The sequence below is a fragment of the Oncorhynchus masou genome, chromosome 30 (assembly GCF_036934945.1).
Source record: "Oncorhynchus masou masou isolate Uvic2021 chromosome 30, UVic_Omas_1.1, whole genome shotgun sequence".
Lineage (NCBI taxonomy): Eukaryota > Metazoa > Chordata > Actinopteri > Salmoniformes > Salmonidae > Oncorhynchus > Oncorhynchus masou.
This window is the reverse complement of record NC_088241.1, coordinates 43,208,262-43,230,110: the sequence shown is the minus strand read 5'-3', so window position 1 is coordinate 43,230,110 and position 21,849 is coordinate 43,208,262. Positions and strand designations below refer to the sequence as shown.

The window sequence follows — 21,849 nt, the reverse complement described above, 5'->3', positions numbered from 1 at the left end:
TAAGAAGGAAATACATTCCACAAATAAACTTGTAACAAGGCACACCTGTTCATTGAAAAGCATTCCAGGTGACTACCTCATGAAGCTGGTTGATAGAATGCCAAGAGTGTGCCATGCTGTCATCAAGGCAAAGGGTGGCTACTTTGAAGAATCTCAAATATAAAATATATTTAGACACTTTTTGGGGGGGGTTACTACATGATCCCATATATGTTAGTTCATTGTTTTGATGTCTTCACTATTATTCTACAATGTAGAAAATAGTAAAATAAAGAAACTCATGATGGAGTAGGTGTCCATACTTTTGACTGGGGTCTTAAACGGGTAAATCGCGAGCTACCGGTAGCTTGCCATCACAAACTGTCATAAACATGAAGCTTCCGGCCACTATCCAATCAAAGCCACATTGACATTATCCCACCCCTGGTTCGCCACTATTGGCTTAAAAAGCCAAACGTAACTATCTGCCAATTTAATTTCCAGCAAGATTGACCGTCTGTCTTTTTGGTGTGCGTCTGTCCGTATGTAACCATTTAGTAATGATAACTGGGGTCTTGTAGGTAGACTTTCCCCATAAACCTTCTCAATTAAATGTATACTGCAAAGTAGTCATACCTGACAACTGTGTTAATTTGATTTGTGTCCATTGGATGGCTTTTTTTTTTTTTTTTTAACTCTGCCTTGACATGTGCTACAGCAGTAGGGCTAACTGCAGAAACACTGCTCGACTGACACGTTCCGCTCTTGCTCGATACGCAAAAGGGGAATTACACTCATACACTGCTCAAAAAAATAAAGGGAACACTTAAACAACACAATGTAACTCCAAGTCAGTCACACTTCTGTGAAATCAAACTGTCCACTTAGGAAGCAACACTGATTGACAATAAATTTCACATGATTTTGTGCAAATGGAATAGACAACACGTGGAAATTATAGGCAATTAGCAAGACACACCCAATAAAGGAGTGGTTCTGCAGTTGGTGACCACAGACCACTTCTCAGTTCCTATGCTTCCTGGCTTATGTTTTGGTCACTTTTGAATGCTGGCGGTGCTTTCACTCTAGTGGTAGCATGAGACGGAGTCTACAACCCACACAAGTGGCTCAGGTAGTGCAGCTCAGCCAGGATGGCACATCAATGCGAGCTGTGGCAAGGTTTGCTGTGTCTGTCAGCGTAGTGTCCAGAGCATGGAGGCGCTACCAGGAGACAGGCCAGTACATCAGGAGACGTGGAGGAGGCCGTAGGAGGGCAGCAACCCAGCAGCAGGACTGCTACCTCCGCCTTTGTGCAAGGAGGAGCACTGCCAGAGCCCTGCAAAATGACCTCCAGCAGGCCACAAATGTGCATGTCTGCTCAAACGGTCAGAAACAGACTCCATGAGGGTGGTATGAGGGCCCGACGTCCACAGGTGGGGGTGTGCTTACAGCCCAACACTGCGCAGGACGTTTGGCATTTGCCAGAGAACACCAAGATTGGCAAATTCGCCACTGGCGCCCTGTGCTCTTCACAGATGAAAGCAGGTTCACACTGAGCACGTGACAGAGTCTGGAGACGCAGTGGAGAACGTTCTGCTGCCTGAAACAACCTCCAGCATGAACAGGTTTGGCGGTGGGTCAGTCATGGTGTGTGGTGGCATTTCTTTGGGGGGCCGCATAGCCCTCCATGTGCTCACCAGAGGTAGCCTGACTGCCATTCGGTACCGAGATGAGATCCTCAGACCCCTTGTGAGACCATATGCTGGTGCGGTTGGCCCTGGGTTCCTCCTAATGCAAGACAATGCTAGACCTCATGTAGCTGGAATGTGTCAGCAGTTCCTGCAAGAGGAAGGCATTGATGCTATGGACTGGCCCGCCCATTCCCCAGACCTGAATCCAATTGAGCACATCTGGGACATCATGTCTCGCTCCATCCACCAACGCCACGTTGCACCACAGACTGTCCAGGAGTTGGCGGATGCTTTAGTCCAGGTCTGGGAGGAGATCCCTCAGGAGACCATCCGCCACCTCATCAGGAGCATGCCCAGGCGTTGTAGGGAGGTCATACAGGCACGTGGAGGCCACACACACGACTGAGCCTCACTTGTTTTAAGGACATTACATCAAAGTTGGATCAGCCTGTAGTGTGGTTTAATTTTTTTATTTTGAGTGACTCCAAATCCAGACCTCCGTGCGTTGATGAATTTGATTTCCATTGATACTTTTTGTGTGATTTTGTTGTCAGCAAATTCAACTATGTAAAGAAAAAAGTATTTCATAAGAATATTTCATTCATTCAGATCTAGGATGTGTTATTTTAGTGTTCCCTTTATTTTTTGAGCAGTGTATATCTCCTTTTCAGGCCTCAATGGTCTTCTGGTGTGATTTAAGCATTGACATGGACTCAGAACATCTATTTCATTATCTCAATGAGTAATTGTTATATACAGTGTAAAAAAAACAATACGAAGCACAATCCCAAACCAGGAAAAATAAGACGTAAGAAGCAGTATTCAAGAAAATAAAAAATAATTTTAAGGGTCCCCAAGGGTTTTAATAACTGTTATTTTACTAGGTATATTGACAGAAAAACATATCTTGTACACTAAGGACCCAGTGAAGAGTTGCAGGGTAGAAGAGAAGAACGGGCCTATTTGAAGGCAACAAAATAAAAAAGAATCAGAGTAGCTTGCAACATGTTTGATTAAAAATAATACTTTGCTCTCATGTTAAAGGCTGAATACAGTGGAGTAGCAGTATGACTGACACCTGCCCTGTGGGAGAGGAGTCTCTCTCACTGATACATTGACATGCATGCGCGCACACACAATCATCCCTCCTCCCCCTTGGCCTGCATCCACACGCATTATGGCCCAGTAAATGTTAAAACACCATTTGTATCTGCATCACAAGGAAGTTTAAAAAAAAAAAATGTCTTATTGGATGGGTAAAGTACTCACTCATCTGCCAGTTATCTGACTTTCCTAGTTAAATGTAAAAAATCTGCCAGTGATGCAACTTTTTGGCATTGGTTTGTAGTAAAACATTTGTTAATTGTAAGCTTCAACTTTTTAGTTTTGAATTGGAGAAGTATCTTTCTGGCAAGTCAGTTTTCCTCTAAATGTGTTTACACCGTATATATACACGTACTGTATCTGAAAAGTGGTCAACTTGTAAGTTGCAATAACTAAATATTGCAGTGTCTGTTTGGTTTGATTAGACTCACAGTAGTTGGATGCCCGTATCAGGGCTCCCAAGGTACGGAGTGGTCTAAGGCACTGCATCTCAGCGCTAGAGGTGTCACTGCAGACCCTGCTTCGGTTCCAGGCTGTATCACAACCGGACGTTATTGGGAGTCCCATAAGTTAGGCTACTAGGTTAGTTAGGCTACCATTAATCTTGATTGGATTTTTAATTACACAGACAAAATTGGACAGGTGACAAAGGACTGTCGTTATTGTTCCATATCTAGCAATATGATAGTATAATAACAAAGTTGCCTATTGGTTGAATTAAAAACCATCTACCTTTTTGTTCTTTTCTAGGGACGAGTTATTCTCCACAGGAAAATTCACACAACCACAGCACACATCAAAGCAGCTCCAATTCACATTCAAACCCCAGCAAGACATCAGACGCAGTAAGTACAGTACCCGCTTACCACCTCTCTGTGTTGTCGATGTTATGTCATGGTGGGCTGGGCTATGTCCCCATCTCTCCTTTCCCCAGCAGTGTGCGATTGTTCACTTCACTGCATGGATTTGAAATTATTGCATTAAGAAATATGGTGTAAACTCCCTCTAGAACATGCCTACACCACTCCAATGATTTGAAATGTGTGTGTGGGGGGGGGGGGGGGGGTGTACAAGTGCACACTTCAGCAGTAAGGAGAGACTATTGTGATGAACCCCTAGTGATTGATGTATTTAGCACATTGAAGAGAGAGTCTCTCTTTGAGTGGGAATCTACAGCTACACTCCAGAGACTGGACCAAGACCTTGTTCTGTATGTTGGTCTTTCTATAAATAATGAGTCCAATGTGTGACATTGGATCCACATTTAAAAATGGTTTGAAACTTAAACAAATATGATTTTTATTCAGTTCCACATGTGTACTAAAAGGAATATATTCCAATTGAACCATAACTCCACCTATACAACAACATAGACCTAGGACTATATAGCCTTAAAGCAGGGTTCATACAGACATTGGCAACTGTCAAACGCTCCCTAAAACACTTTATCGAGCAAGTCTATCTATTCGACCTGGCCTGGGTATCCTGGAAGGATATTGACCTCATCCCGTCAGTAGAGGATGCCTGGTTGCTTTTTAAAAGTGTTTTCCTCACCATCTTAAATAAGCATGCCCTGTTCAGAAAATGTAGAACTAAGACCTGATATAGCCCTTGGTTCACCCCAGACTTGACTGCCCTTGACCAGCAAAAAAAAAAAACCTGTGGCGTACTGCATTAGCATCAAATAGCCCCCTGCAATGTGCAACTTTTCAGGGAAGTTAGGAACCGATATACACAGTCAGTTAGGAAAGAAAAGTTCATCCTTTAGCACTAATTCCAAAAAGACACTAAAGTCCATGGAGAATACGGCTGGCCATGCTCTCCACCTGGCTACCCCTACCCCGGCCAACATCTCAGCACCCCCTGCAGCAACTTGTCATCGTCCCCCGCCACCTCTCCTTCACCCAAATCCAGATAGCTGATGTTCTGAAAGAGCAGCAAATCTGGACCTGTACAAATCAGCTGGGCAAGACAATCTGGACCCTCTTTCTAAAATGATCTGCCGAAATTGTTGCAACCCCTATTACTAGCCTATTCAACCTCTTTCGTATCGTCGAAGATCGCCAACGATTGGAAAGCTGCCGCAGTTATCCCCCTCTTTAAAGGGGGAGACACTCTAGATCCAAACTGTTATAGACCTATATCCATCCTACCCTGCCTTTTCTAAAATCTTCGTAAGCCAAGTTAATAAACAGAGTTCCTTCTCCACTATGCAATCTGGTTTCCGGGGTGGTCATGGGTGCACCTCAGCCACGCTCAAGGTCCTAAACTATATCATAACCGGCATCGATAAAAGACAGTACTGTGCAGCCGTCCGTCTTCATCAACTTGGCCAAGGCTTTCGACTGTCAATCACCGCATTCTTATCGGCAGACCCAATATCCTTGGTTTCTCTAATGAATGCCTTGCCTGGTTCACAAACTACTTCTCCGACAGAGTTCAGTGTGTCAAATCGGAGGGTCTGTTGTCCTGACCTCTGGCAGTCTCTATGGGGGTGCCACAGGGTTCAATTCTTGGGCAGACACTTTTCTCTGTATACATCAATGATGTCGCTCTTGCTGCTTGTGATTCTTGAGTCACCTCTACGCAGACGACACCATTCTGTATACATCTGGCCCTCCTTTGGACTCTGCGCTAACAAACGTCCAAACGAGCTTCAATGCCATACAACACTCCTTCCGTGGCCTCCAACTGCTTTTAAATGCTAGTAAAACTAAATGCATGCTCTTCAAACGATTGCTGCCCGCATCCTGCCGCCCGACTAGAATCACTACTCTGGACGCTTTGGACTTAGAATATGTGGACAACTACAAATACCTAGGATGTCTGGTTAGACTAAACTCTCCTTCCAGACTCACATTAAGCATCTCCAATCTAAAATTAAATATAGAATCGGCTTCCTATTTCGCAACAAAGCTTCTTTCACTCATGCTGCTGAAAATACCCTCGTAAAACTGACTATCCTACAGATCCTTGACTTCGACGATGTCATTTATAAAATAGCCTCCAACACTCTACTCAGCAAATTGGATGCAGTCTATCACAGTGCCATCTGTTTTGTCACCAAAGCCCCATATACTACCCACCACCGTGACCTGTATGCTCTCGTTGGCTGGCCCTCACTATATATTCATCGCCAAACTCTCTTGCTCCAGGTCATCTATAAGTCTTTGCTAGGTAAAGCCCACCTTATCTCAGCTCACTGGTCACCATAGCAGCACCCACCCATAGCACTTGCTCCTGCAGGTATATTTCACTGGTCATCCCCAAAGCCAACACCTCCTTTGCCCGCCTTTCCTTCCAGTTCTCTGCTGTCAATGACTGGAACGAATTGTAAAAATCACTGAAGCTGGAGACTTATCTCTCTAACTTTAAGCATCAGCTGTCAGAGCAGCTTACCGATCACTGTACCTGTATACAGCCCATCTGTAAATAGCACACCTAACTACCTCATCCCCATATTGTTACTTATCCTCTTGCTCTTTTGCACCCCGGTATGTCTACTTGCACATCATCATCTGCACATCTATCACTCCAGTGTTAATGCTAAATTGTAATTACTTCGCCACTACGGCCTATTTATTGCCTTACCTCCCCACTCTTCTACTTTTGCACACACTGTATATAGATTTTTGACGGTACGTTTGTTTATCCCATGTGTAACTGTTGTTTTTGTCGCACTGCTTTGCTTTATCTTTGCCTGGTCGCAGTTGTAAAAAAGAACTTGATCTCAACTGGCCTACCTGGTTAAATAAAGGTGAAAAATAAAGGCATGCATGCTTAATACATCCATAAATAGAGAATATCACCAATTAATATAATTTTTGAATTTTGCGATCGCTGGTTTTATGAGAAACACACCAAAAACCAGGTTCCTTTTGGAATGGAAGGATTTGTATGGAAAGCCAAGTTGAAGACAGCATTAATGTTGTCGTCCTCATAATAGCCGCAAATGGTTTTACCGCAAGCGTGGCGCAAGACCCTTCAACTGAAGAGGCGGGGAACAAACTAAGGTGGCCACATCTCACAAAATGGATAAAAACTGAAATTGGCGCATGGTAACTTTATAATTTGGCTACATAATTACAAGGACTTTTAAAACACCAAATTGGGGAAATATTTTATTTTCCAAATATAGGCCTATTCCAATAGACAACATGAAGGTCTGAGCTCCAAGTTCAAGTCGGCTACGTCAAGTCCCTTGTATTGTTTTACAATTGCAGGTGTACCATGGAAGACAAAATATATTTCATGTTATTTCAATACTAGGTCTTATTGTAAATGTAATTTGTCAATATATCCAGAATAATTCATAAGAATAGCGTTGGGTGTTGCGCAAACAGTCTATACACACAATTGCGCACCGTGGACTGTGCACAAAAACATATGAAAAGATGAACTAATTCATTACCTTGATGCTTCTATTCAATCTAACGATCCTGCTGTAAATCAAGAGGACAACATATATCCAACATCAATTCGCTAAGGATCTTAGATCTGTGTATCTAGACACAACCGTCTTCACAGTCGTAACGAATGAGACTCCCAACACCAAAATATTCTGGACATTCCTCGCAAACACCTTTCCCTTCGTCACATCCCTTCCTTCCTAGATCACATGGTCTGTGTGTGAAAATATCACTGCGTGATTAAACAGCTCGACACCAAATTCGCATTCCAACAAATATAATTCATAATATAAGAACCATGTTAATGACCGTATCAAGGTATGGGGGGACTTTTTCAGTGAGAAGCAAATACATTTTGTAAGCGCATTAGGGCTGACCCTATTAAATCGATTGGCTTTTGGTCGACAATATTTGTTTAGGGTCAAGCAGCTGCCCCAAAAACTGCTAAATTGTATGGCATATGTCTTGATTGACGCCTGTCTCAGTGGACTAATCAGCGAAGGCTGTGGGGATGGCACACCAGTATCATCAGTAGTACAATTACCGTTAATTCCCATAATGTCTGTTAACTTTTATTTTATTTATCCTTTTTATTATTTATCCGTTATTTTAATACATTCAGTTTATTATTATTGGTATTTTATAGTTCTCATTGGAGGAGTGGACATGTTGTTTGCAGAGTGCACATCCTAGGCTACACTTGTGAGAAACACATTTTGTGTTATTCCATTTACGAGTTGTCAATTTATAAATTTTGTTTGTAGAGCTCCTGTCAATGTTGAGTAAGGACACTCACCTGATTATACATAGAAGTAGGCCTAGGCTACCTGGCCTGCGAGCAAATATAGGATTATAAATGTGCCCATTTGTTGGTCTGATTTCTATTTCTGATTGTCTTAACTCACCACCACTATTAATGAGCTGTGGAGCTTCTCAAATGCAACAAATCTTCACCTCAAACAGCAAGTAAACAGTCTGTTTTTACATCCATTAAATTACATTAGTTCCTTTATGTAGCCTGTGTGAAAAATCTATCCAGCTCTCCCTTTCAATAACCAATCGGCATGAAAGAAACAAAAAAATGTCATGCTCTGATCCGGTGGAATCGCCAATAATAGTCCTGCCTACCTGATTACTTCTTGCCCAGATAGCCTACAGCTGTGTCTGTCTGGGGATGAGGGTCCAGAATATTTTATACAATGCTGCAAGTTTGTTAGTGCATGCTTTGGGCTGGACCTAGTTGATACAATGTTTCAAGTTCCTTGCAGATTGGCCATGCATAGCCAATGTGATCTATTTTTATCAGGATCTTTTGTATCTGCAGGCTGAAGTGTGTTTATTTGTTGGCTTTACGTAGGCTCTTTTTATATAGTTGGCAAGGTTAAGAAGTTACTTTTAGGTTTGTATAATTTTCATTAGCATATCATTTGTATTAGTCACATGACAAGGATTTGAGATATGACTTTATAAAAGAAATGAAACTGTTCCACGAAATGTGCATATGAAAGTCATAACTGTCACGCAGATTGTTAGAGGTTTGAGCTCCCGAGTGGCGCAGTAGTTTAAGGCATTGCATCTCAGTGCTAGAGGCGTCACTACAGACACTGGTTCGATTCCAGGCTGTATCACAACAGTCTGTAATTGGAAGTCCCATAGGGCAGCGCACAATTGGCCCAGCGTTGTCCGGGTTTAGCCGGATTGGGCCGTCATTGTAAATCAGAATTGGTTCTTAACTAACTTTCTTGGTTAAATATAAGAAATTGTAAGGAAAATTGACACTCCTAATGGAAAAGGATCTGACGACCCCTGCTGTAGCCTATTAACGGTAACTTTTGGAACATAATGCAGAATCTGCAAAGGCCTGCAGTGTTTTTTTGGTGGTTGTTTAGGAAGAGTTTTTTTTTTCTCTCTCTCTTCTGGTTAGGCTGTCATGATCACTGAGTAATTTGTTTCTGAATTATTTAATCACTGTGTGCTTAAAGCATCAGACAAGCTCAGTAGCCTACATATGGTTGATTTTATTAAAACACATAGGTTGTGTCTATATAATGAAAATACTTGGTTTAACATTTCGATGGGTTGAAAGAATGAACAGATGACGACTCGGTCTACCAAGATTGTATTTGATCTGGAATAGCACTAATCACATATATTTTGGGTGATTTGTGTGCCCCTGGAATCTTATCACCCTGTAACATAAGAAAGCATACAATGTTACGTAGTTGCACTGCATTTCTGAGATCTCCATATAAACAACTGTCCGATGGCTAGATCCAGGGTTCAAGTTAAATGTATAATATAACTTAATGCTTAATATATGACACAACAACAATTTGCACTGCCATAACGGCAAAGATGGAAAAGTTTACCAAAAAATTGTGAAACAATTTCGGACAAATCCGTCAAGACAATAACCATGCGAAAGGGTTCAATTGTTTTAAATCAACTGGTGATTTTGATTGAATATTGCTATGTTCCCACCTTAATGTAATTACATGAAAATGATTGGTAGAATATCAATGATTTATCAACTGCTATAACAAGTTGTCTAGCATAGGAAATCCTCACTAGTACCTTAGTTTATAGATGAAACCATGTATATCGCGTCCCAGAGTAGGAGTGGTCATCTTCGATCAGGTTCACACTGAATGTCATTGGACAGGAGGATCTTAATGTCTTGTGGACAGTTTGCACATGACATAGGATGGTCGCGTCTGTGAAGACTGGGATGCAACAACCAGCAAGGAACCTTGTTCTGGTGCAAATTGAACATAGTCATTATGTTTGTAGGTTACAAAGTTGTTTGTCACTTGTCAAAAATAAGGAGGATTGGCATTAGAAATATTCTGACTTGGAATGGGGAAAAATATTGTTATAACACAAGGCCCGCTCTGGAGAAAAATGTGCTCATTTATCTCTAGGCTTATGCCAATAGTGTGCAACACTGCCTCATTTATCATAACCATTACAGATAACCAGTCCTAATCGCTTAATTGCCCGATTAGATATATCTAACTCTGTATAGTGCATTCAGAAAGTATTCAGACCCCTTAACTTTTTCCACATTTTGTTACGTTACAGCCTAAATTTATCAATCTACACACACTACCCCATAATGAGAAAGCAAAAACTGTTTTTTAGAAATGTTTACAAATTTGTTTAAAAAATGACATCTCATATACATAAGAATTCAGACTCTTTACTCAGTGCTTCATTGAAGCAACTTTTGCAGCGATTACAACCGCGAGTCTTCTTAGGTATGATGTTACAAGCTTGGCACACCTGTATTTGGGGAGTTTCTCCCATTCTTCTCTGCAGATCCTCTCAAGCTCTGTCAGGTTGGATGGGGAGCGTCGCTGCACAGCTATTTTCACGTCTCTCCAGAGATGTTCGATCGGCTCTGGCAGGCCAACTCGGGGACATTCAGAGACTTATTCCGAAGCCACTCCTGCATTGTCTTGGCTGTGTGGTTAGGGTCGTTGTCCTGTTGGAAGGTGAACCTTTGCCCCAGTCTGAAGTCCTGAGCGCTCTGAAGCAGGTTTTCATCAAGGATCTCTCTGTACTTTGCTCCGCTCATCTTTCCCTCGATCCTGACTAGTCTCCCAGTCCCTGCCACTGAAAAACTTCCCCGCAGCATGATGCTGCCACCACCATGCTTCACCATTGGGATGGTGCCAAGTTTCTTCCAGATGTGACTCTTGACATTCAGGCCAAAGATTTCAATCTTGGTTTCATCAGAGCAGAGAATCTAATTTCTCATGGTCTGACAGTCCTTTAGGTGCCTTTTGGCAAACTCCAAGCGGGCTGTCATGTACCTTTTACTGAGGAGTGGCTTCCATCTGGCCACTCTACCATAAGGGCCTGATTGGTGGAGTGCTGCAGAGATGGTTGTTATTTTGGAAGGTTTTCCCATCTCCACAGTAGAACTCTGGAACTCAGTGACCATCGGATACTTGGTCACCTCCATGACCAAGGCCCTTCTCCCCCGATTTCTCAGTGAGGCACTCACCATTGGGCACTCTGTTCACAACGTTAGCACACTGCTTGCCAACACAACGCTGTACACATGGTCTGCGGTTGGATGTAATGCCAAATTCTCTATAACAACGTTGCAGGCGGCTTTTCTCTACTTGCACATCATCATCTGCACAGATCAATCCAGTATTAATGCTAAATTGTAATTATTTTTGCCTCTGTGGCCTATTTGTTGCCTACCTCCCTACTCTTCTACATTTGCACACACTGTACATAGATATTTTTTATTTTGTGTTATTGACTGTACGTTTGTTTGTGTAACTCTGTTGTTTTTGGCGCACTGCTTTGCTTAATCTTGGCAAGGTTGCAGTTGTAAATGAGAACTTGTTCTCAACCGATCTACCTGGTTAAATAAAGGTAAAATTAAAATAATGGTAGAGAAATTAACATTCAATTCTCTGGCAACAGCTCTGGTGGACATTCCTGCAGTCAATTACACGCTCCCTCAACCTGAGACATCTGTGGTGTTGGGTGATGAAACTACACATTTAAGTGGCCTTTTGTCTCTAGTGCAACTGTGTACTGATCATGCTGTTTAATCAGCTTCTTGATATGCCACACCTGTCAGGTGGATGGGTTATTTTGGCAAAAGAGAAATGCTCATTAACAGATATGTAAACAGGGGTCTTTTATTTCAGCTCGTGAAACATGGGACCAACACTTTACATGTTGCCTTTATCTTTTTGTTCAGTGTTGCTTGTGTACCCCATCAGATTTGTTTTCATGGGAATTTATTTCAGTGTTCCTCAAGTGTGTGTGTGGGTGGAGCGGTCGGAACGCAATTGAAGGAATGAGAAATGGAGGGAAAGGGAATTTAGGGAGAACTGTGTGCACATTTACAAACTGAACTCTAGAGTCAAGCAAATTAACGTTGTGTTCATGACAAAATGTAACTTGTCTATTTCGGGTTTGCCACAAAGGACATTCCACCAAATAGTTTTACAGTATAAAAATAGTAAGTGATCTCTGGTTAAAGATGGAGCTTTGATGTCCGTTCCACTACTCTATTACTCAAGCCCATCTCTACTTTGCAAGATCTATTTTATTAGATTTATATACTGGTACTATGCACAACATTAATCACACGTCTGGAAATGTGTTCGCTTTGTCGACAGATTTGTATCTAGTCCCCGGGCAGGTGGTTTTCAGAATCCGAATCACAAAATGTTACTTTCTCTTGGTGTTGTACATAGAAGCATAGACCTCAACAATGACACAAACGTCAACATTTTAAAAGCTTGAGAAGCCGTCCTAGCTGTTGAGTAAGCCAGCATCCATCCCTACATGTTATCTCCCAACCAGCCCTGGTATCAGAGTCCAACCTTAAAGCACAGATGGAGCCTCACATACTAGACATTTCACATTGCAAGCTCTTGCATCAGACCTAATCGCTCTCTCTCTCGCTCTCCCTCTCTCTCGCTGCAGTATCTTTTTTTCTCACCTATCAGATCTTCATGGCATAAAATGTGTCATTGCATATTTTCCTCCCTGCATACATAAAATGTATCATTGCATATTCTCCTCCCTGCATACATAAAATGTATCATTGCATATTCTCCTCCCTTCATACATAAAATGTATCCTCTTCTCTATTCCCTATTTGCCTACAGTTCCCTCCTCTCTCTCCTTTGCAAAATGTCCCTTTCTCTCCCCTCCTTAACCCAAATATCCCCATCTGCCTCCCTCCGCCTTCTCTCATAACTGTCGTCTTCTCTCCTCAGCCTTGTGAAGATAAAGATGACTGGTCAGAGCACATCAGTTCCTCTGGGAAGAAGTACTACTACAACTGCAGAACAGAGGTGTCACAGTGGGAGAAACCCAAAGAGTGGCTGGAGAGGTAGGCATTATGCCATCTTCATTCACTTCTTTCCCCTTTCACAAGACTTATCCAAGCATAGCTGAGCTGTACTGGTTCCCTTTTCATTTTTAAAATGCTGGCCTTTTCAGTCAGTGATGACTGGGGTGGGGTGCAGCAGTGTACCTTAAAGCTATTTCTAACTTTTAAGAAATGTCCAGATCAACTAGCCCATGTCAGCTAATGTTTCTTTAGCCCATAGATTTTGTTGTAATTTTTGAGTCACTTAAGTATCACATGAATGAACAAAATGTATAAAATTGCAAGAAAATGGTCTTTTAAACTGCAATGTTTTCTTGCCGCCAACAAGAGGGAACAATTTGTGTCATGAACAGTGCTTGTGCCAATATAAATAGACGTGGCACACTCACAGGATGTTCCCCAGCCCTGGAAGGGGGCCCTGAGTGGAATGAGTTTGGGAACCCCTGCCCTGTATCACATGTCAATAATGAAGATTTGCGCTATGTGTTTTAACTTATGGCCCAGGTTAAAAGTAGTGCAATCTATAGAGAATAGGGTGTCATTGGAGACGCAGACTTGAGTTCTAACTGTTTGTTTCCAGAGAGCAGAGGCAGAAGGAGTCCTGCACTAAGTCGGCGCCAGTCAACAGTTTCCCCAAAGACAGGGACTACAGACGAGAGGCCATGCAGCAGGCTACAGCACTCACTGGCTTTACTGCTGCTAGTAAGTCATACAACTACATACTGGCTTTACTGCTGCTAGTAAGTCATACAACTACATACTGGCTTTACGGCTGCTAGTGAGTCGTACAACAACATACTGACTTTACTGCTGCTAGTGAGTCGTACAACTACATACTGACTTTGCGGCTGCTAGTGAGTCGTACAACTGCATACTGACTTTACTGCTGCTAGTGAGTCGTACAACAACATACTGACTTTACTGCTGCTTGTGAGTCTTTTTTTATACCATGTCTCCCATTGAGGTCAAAATACCTTCTACAAGGAAGACCTGACCAAATTGCTAGAAACATGCGATTTTACTTTTTTGTGCAATAATGGTTGCTGAATGTTCTTATCAGTCATGGATGATCCTTGTTAAATTTCTAGCTGACGTATGCTAAATTTACCTAAAGAATGAGACTTGTGGCCGTGCCGTCTATACGTATGATTCAATTAATGCTGCATCTGTGAGTCAAGGTCATGTTTTGAACGTGTGCCTCTGGGAGGGGGCTGTGTTGAGTTCTAAAATGTCTGATGAAATCTGTGGGCTGCTTGTCTTCAAAAACCACTCTTATTCTCAGGCTTTCCATTATCTCAGTGAAACAGTAGCCTCTTAGGGGATATAATGCAGGAGCGGTGGTAGTGGTTCATGTTGGTGAGCGTGCCGTGCTGTACAGCCAGTTAGTGGAGACTGGGAGGGGGGGGGGAACATGGGCCGTCATAGAGACCTGATTGATGTCTTCTGGCAAACACAGAAAGACTGACTGCACTGTCACCGTCCGGGAGAGAGAGAGCAACGGAGGGGGAAAGAGAGCGGGACATACTGCACCGTCCAGAGCAGAGTAGAGCTCTCCCCTCCTGTCAAACAGCCAGAACACAGCGGTGGTGCACAGTGCTCTGTCTCCCCTACCAGACCTGGCATCTGGGCTGAAACGGTATTTGCAAGATTTATTTGGACTCAGGTTTGTCATGCGTGTTCACTATGCCAAGGTCACTGGTTTGTGGTTGGTTCATAAGTGGTACAGCTTAAACAAACGGAAGAACAGTATCAAGTTTGTTCTTTCGGAGGAACTACTCTTTGGAAGCTAAAAATGTTGAGGGCCAGCTGGGGGGGGGAAAGCTCTCAGGGAGAGATTTGGCTTACTCAGTTAGCGCCTTACAGTCCAGTCCACAGCCAACAGCCAGGTTCTAATCAGACTTAACAAGCCTGTTGATTTGAGATGGTTTGAATAATTTGGCATATTTATCCAAGAGAACTTCTGTGTGTCTGTCAGTGACTCGACATACCCACTTGCTGACTTATGATTAGAAATTGAGATTCCGCCAATTTTAACAGGCAGTTTCCCCTGGAGTGATTCACGTCTTTAACAAACGCATCTGCTGCGCAGTAGGGATGTGATATAAGTATCACATCATTTTTTCCCATGGCAACAATGTAAACATGAAGCAGACAACTCTTTGGTCCTTTAAAATGTGTGCCATAGCTAGGAAAATATGTTAATGTGAGTCTTGTTGACCACTTGTTTGTTTCTGACATTAGGGCTGTTTTCCTAAATGAGTCAAAGCCTCTTTGTGTATAGTTTCCTTGCCGCGATACTAATTAGTATCGCAATACTGCTATCGTCCTGCTTCTATTGTTTAATAGGCTAAGCTTTCCTATCGGCTTCTTGATTTCCATTGAACATTTCCTACACACTTGCAAAAATAATCTTGAAGAATCGGTAGTGCTGAGCGATTTAATGCTATTGTTTTGACATTAAATGCATAATGTGTGTTGAATGCTGTAACAACACAGAATAAACAATTAATTGTAGTCCCGTGATGGTTGTAACTGCCCATTACCGCTCATCACTTAAGTCATTTATTCACTTTAATCAACTATTTCAGTCTATATTATATTTTTCATTTGATGACTGTTTAATTCCAAGTTCTCATCTCTATAGAGCTGCTGTCAAAGTAAATAAGGCTTACATGCATGACTGCTGAACCTCCAGCTATCAATCACTTAGATCATGTATTGTTTCATGTAGAGAGACATCGCGAAGCAACAGCTGCTTTCTTTCACCTCACGATGTGCGTTCTTCTCCTTTCAATAGCAGGTGTAAAATAAACACAGACCGGACAAATAGATGCGCAATGGATTATGGTCATTCTGGTTAATTACCATGGTTAATGCGCAAAACTATGTAGAATATTGACCTGTTGGAAACTACATACAACTCCCTACTACATTGCATAGTTCAGGTTGGATCTGATTTATCTCTAGAGAAACGGTGCGATGTGCACATTGAGCTCACAGAAGGAAAAAATTAACTAAATTAACTTCTAATAAGTGAACCGATACCTGTCAAAATTGCTCAGCACTAAATGAGTTGTGAGTGCTTTTAACATGTGAGATTTAACAAGGCTGCTTCTCTGCTCCCTCCCACAGAGTCAGCCCAGGTGGAGAAGCAGCCAGCGTCGGTGTCTTCACAGTCGTCCTCCTCAGGCTCGGTCCTGAACCCCACGTCGGGTACCCCCTGTTCCTCCTCAGCCTCCACCACGGTGCCGGTGTCCCCGGTCCTGCAGTCCCACGCCCATACCCCCCTTCTCCAGGACCCCTCCCTGCTCAGACAGCTCCTCCCAGCACTTCAGACCGCCTTGCAGCTCAACAACGCGAGCGTCGACATGGCCAAGATCAACGAGGGTGAGAGAGGGAGAGACGCATGTGCACGGAGTCTCATCTGTGAGGGCTACTATGGTGAATGTTTTCGCGGACAGCAAGGGAAGCTAGGTTATAGAGGGAGTAGGTGACAGACACAGAGAATATTGCTGAATATTTAGGAGCAGCAAGTGATACTTGAAGGTTTTGTTTTTGCTCATGATGGTGGAGACAGTGGTCTTTCAACCTTGTGCCCATGTTTCTCTAGCTGCCCTTTGTCTGAGGACTGAAACTCACAGATAATAGGCAGATATGTAGACCTGACTAGCAGGTTACTAAGGCTTTATAAAAAATGTCATGCAAAGGGAATCGCAGAATCCAGACATTCAAATGGAATTCAACAATATTTGTTAAATTATTTAACTTAGTAGGGAATCAACTAAATATCTAGAAAGTTCATTCATTTGCCCAAGTTTATCAGAAGACAGGAATAGAATGCATCAGTGATTCGTATTTCCTGCAACTTTCTGCAAAAGCAACGAGAATTTCCCGTGTGTCCGGTGTGCGCGCTTCTACCATTTTGTGTCGCTTTTAGCGTTGATTCTAATGAAAGGTCTTCCAGTAGATAGAAAGGCTTCCCCCAAAATGTTATGTTAACTACCAGGTAGCCTATGCTTACAGCGCCCCACCCCCTCAATTTCTCACCATCAGACTGAGTTTGTACTTCAGTTGCACTTCTCTACTTGGATGAGAATTCACAAATTGGCATTCTTTTAAAAGACAGTGCTCTGACTGATGTGCAGATGTGCAGCTACTTTTCTCAGTGCAGCCTAATTTTCTCAGAGTAAAATACAAGATTAACTTCAAGTAAAACTTTAAGAAATGTAGCTGGTTATACATTCTATGATAAACATTAGAAATACACTACATGACCAAAAGTATGTAGACACCTGCTCGTCAAACATCTCATTCCAAAATCATGGGCATTAATATGGAGTTGGTCCCCCCTTTACTGCTAGAACAGCCTCGATTATTCTGGAAAGGCTTGCAACTAGATGTTGGAATATTGCTGCCTCCATTCAGCATCAAGCATTAGCGAGGTCGGACACGGATGTTGGGCGATTAGGACTGACTCGCAGTTGGCTTTCCAATTCATCCCAAAGGTGTTCGATGGGGTTGAGGTCAGGGCTCTATGCAGGCTAGTCAAGTTCTTCCACATCGATCTCGACAAACCATTTCTGTTGGACCTCGCTTTGTGCACGGGGGCATTGTCATGCTGAAACAGGAAAGGGCCTTCCCCAAACTGTTGCCAAAAAGTTGGAAGCACAGAATCGTCTAGAATGTCATTGTATGCTGTAGCGGTAAGATTTCCCTTCACTGGAACTAAGGGGCCCAGCCCGAACCATGAAAAACAGCCCCAGACCATTATTCCTCCTCCACCAAACAGTTGACTCTATGCATTGGGATAGGTAGCATTCACCTGGCATCCACCAAACCCAGATTCGTCTGTTGGACTTCCAGATGGTGAAGCATGATTCATCACTCCAGAGAACGTGTTTCCACTGCTCCAGAGTCCAATGACGGCGAGCTTTACACCACTCCAGCCAACACTTGGCATTGCACATTGATCTTAGGCTTGTGTGCAGCTGCTCGGCCATGGAAACCCATTTCATGAAGCTCCTGTCGAACAGTTCTTGTGCTGACGTTGCTTCCAGAGGTAGTTTGGAAGTCAGTAGTGAGTGTTGCAACCGAGGACAACTGATTATTACTAGCTTCAGCGCTCCCCTTCTGTGAGCTTCTGTGGCCTACCACTACGCCACTGAGCTCTTCAAAAATGCCATTCTACTTCCAATGTTTGTCTATGCAGATTGCATGGCTGTGTGCTCAATTTTATACACCTGTCAGCAACGGGTGCGGCTGAAATAGGCGAATCCACTAATTTGACAGGGTGTCCACGTACTTTTTTTATATAGATTATGATGGTGATGCATCGTTTATGAAAGACCTTGCTATTCCATTTGTAAGCTAATTTACTTTGGCTGCTAGCCAAATAGCGTTGCACTTCTGTCATCTGGTGAAAATGAAGCCACTTTCTGCTTAATGTATTTTTTTGTGAAGGAAAACTAGTTGCACACCTCTGATCACAGACTTTTTGGATCTGCGCTTTGAAAATGCAGATATCTGAACTCCGATGTGACCCATGGCTGACCTGGCAGAATGATATCATGATTATTTGCATCAGTCCAGTAGGTATTTGTTTAGCAAACTCCATCGCATGTGTGCTACAAAAACACTGCTTCTCTCCTACCCTTGTCCTTCCACCTCTTTTCTCTCTTTGTTTGTCCCCTCTTTCTCTCCGCTCTCTTTCTGCCTGTTCTGTCTTTCATCTCTTTTGGTGTTCTGAAATGGCTTGGGACCTCACAATACTTCAGTGCCGATAAGATATGTATTGTGATTCTCACAATACTATATGTATTTTCATTCAATACTATGATTTTATTGCTGTCCGATATTCCAAACATATTTCTCACCATATTGGCTGCAGAGACGGAAGGAGAGCCATGAGAAACCGTCCTGATCAGTCATGGAAATGCAAGTGCTGAAAACAATTTGGCTCCCTATTTAAAAAAGTGAAGAACAAGCGTTGAAGGAAAAATGGTTTTGGTGCAGGTACAGCCAACTAGCGTAAGAATGATACAATATATCGTCAAATAATGTCTTTGAAACTAGCTTTTTAATTTATTTACAAATATGTCCTATCACTAGTATTGCTACTACCAGGTCTCTGGGTTGGAGGCTGGCCCTGGCTCTGCCTGGCTTGTGAGGGGAAGGCCTACTTAAGTGCTCCAAATGTGCTCATCGGTGCCAAAGTCACACAGCCGTAGCCCAATCCTGCTTCAGTATGCATCGATGAGTGGCCATGCAGAAAATAACATGTCTGTTTGGAGCGAGCCTGTCAGTCTGTCTGACTGCTTTATGGTCCCTGAGTCAAAAGCAGAATGCAGTATCTTAGCGGAGCAGACTACACTATACTGGCTCATCTTTCCACATTTCTGGGTTTTCACATTGGGAATTAGCCAGGTTACCAAGCACTGTTTTGTCAATTGACTGATTAAAAAAAAAAAAAAAAAAAACAATCTCTTTTTGTTGTAAATATTTTTATTATTATTATTTTTTACCTCAGCCTAGCCTGGAAGGTCCCATACTAAGCATTTTAAAATCTAACACGAGAACTGAATGAATATTCACTCAAATGTATTAGCATGACCTGGGATACAGACTGAAGGGTTATGTAAATGCTTGTGTTTCCTGTTTCTGCATTCTGGGGTTTTGCTATTGGGAAGTAGCCTGGTTACTAGGTGGCGTTGTCATCTCAATTGACAGATCTTCCTACCGCTGTCTATCTGTTGCATATCTGTCTCAAATTCTGAATCGAACAGGATCTGAATAAATATACATCAGACTGTATTGGAATATGTGGTAACGCTACTCAACCAACAAATGTTATGCTGCTGTAGTACCTTCGTGTAGCCACCACTACTTCTTCTTTTCTCTCTAAACATCTTTGTGCCTACGACTAGCCACGTCCAAGAATGGAAGCTTTTCTTCCTGCCTGTGCTTAAGTAGGCCAAAAGGACAAGATGGACCAACACAAATGTCGTCTGGGTGTCGTCAAATGGTGGCGATTTCAAAATGTGGAATTATCTGAAACATGGGTCCTGGTCAAAAGTAGTGCTCTACGAAAGATGTAGGGTGCCGATTGGGACGCACAGAGAGACTGTGCGTCTCCAGAGGTGGGTCAGACGGTCTCTTTTCCTGCTGACGCTCTGCTCTCTTCCAGAGATTCCCTGCTTTCCCTTACTCAGCTCGGTCGGCACACCTAAACCTACAGAGAAATGACTGCTAAGGGGTCTTCCAGGAATCCGTTAAATCCAACATGATCTAGGCTTCCCATTAGTAAGCATCTATCAATTGACCTGGAATCCAGACTGAACACTGCTCTGTGATAGAGGTTGACACGGGAACAGGACTCTTTAGAGTCCAGGATTCTGGCATGAATGGGAGTGACGCCAACCTACGTCAGTCAGCTAAATGATGATGCCGTCAACAGCGGAATTACAATGCGTTTCAGCCAAGAACCCATCACTAACCTTACGGACAAGGAAAGAGCAATGTTTTAGCTACATTTTGATTATGGAGTTGTCTTTGACAAGGAAGGAACTGAGTACAGGGCTTGTAAAATAAAATAAAAATATATATATATATTTTTTTTTTTTTAAACATGCTGACCTTTAGTCAAATAGCTTACCAACCGGAGAGTGGAACAGGCGGCCTGAAGCAGCATAGCTGCTCTACTCCATACAGCTTAAACACATAATTGGGCTTAATGGTAAACTAAACCCGTGCCATCTGAAGTGAAGAGTTTAATAAATATAGATTGACTTAGCCTGCTGCCGATCAGTTTTAAAAATATATATGTTGTAAATGTTCATATGTTCTCAGCTGTAGGCTACAGATTTCTGGGTGCTGTGGTCTCGGCTCTCGTCCTCCAGCCTTAATCTGTCTACATTTAGGTCATTTAGAATACGCTGTTATCCAGAGCAACTTAAGGCCAACAGTCAGTGCATTCAACTAAAGTAGGTAAGATGACCACATCAGTCACATGTTGCATTACTGAAATCATTTCAGATGCTTCCTAAACAAACACAATAGTCTACATATTTCTGCTCGCAAAAATGAGTGGGACTGATTTTTATCGGGAAGGGACAGGAAAGTTCCGGGGTTATACAACTGTTGTGAGATCAGTACAGGGGGAAAAGATGACAAGACGGGACAGGAATGAATTTTCACCCCCGTGTCATCCTCTACTCTGTTACTGTTTCACCGTTCTGATGCAGTTTTGTCATGAGAATGTTGAATCCCAATGATTATAACTAACAATCAATAGCTTTGACCAATCCCGGAGGTTTGTAAGACCATGGGTATAATAATAATTAGGCAAAGACACAGCTTATGCAAAAGGTTAGTTCAGTTTATTCACTAGAATGTTCTAACTTCAAAAATGCATACTCCGTCTTTACTAACAGTTTCTCACCTCCACAGGTGGAGACAGAATGTCCTGTAAGGAACACAGTAGTCCAGCTTGTCTGTCGAAAGCTCCTCTTATCATTTGTTTCCCACTTGCACCCTGCTTACATACTAAAAAGGAAGAAAAGGTCCTTGTTCTAATTCTGACAACTACACACGTCATCAGATTATAGTTTTATGATTCTAATCAATTTCATACAATTATATGGTTTCAGAGTGGAATTATTGAATCATTTATCTTTAGACATAAATTGTTTTATCAAGTTTGCACCTACTTCAAGAGACACTTGGAGCAGCTAGAGAACGGCTGTTCATTGCAGGTCCTGGAAGGCCGAGACACTTCTGGTTTTCATCATCCTCTCCA

The 21,849-nt window shown here is 42.5% G+C and overlaps 1 protein-coding gene across 1 annotated transcript in view; it reads left to right on the top strand.

Annotated features, from left to right (window-relative positions):
- The window catches only part of LOC135522635 (WW domain-containing adapter protein with coiled-coil-like), a 44,014-nt gene that overhangs the window by 8,108 nt on the left and 14,057 nt on the right, over positions 1-21,849 (top strand). Inside the window, exons 4-7 of the mRNA XM_064949083.1 lie at positions 3,525-3,619; positions 12,940-13,055; positions 13,636-13,757; positions 16,188-16,442. Coding sequence (XP_064805155.1) covers positions 3,525-3,619; positions 12,940-13,055; positions 13,636-13,757; positions 16,188-16,442 — 588 coding nt within the window. The remainder of the gene's footprint in view (positions 1-3,524; positions 3,620-12,939; positions 13,056-13,635; positions 13,758-16,187; positions 16,443-21,849) is intronic.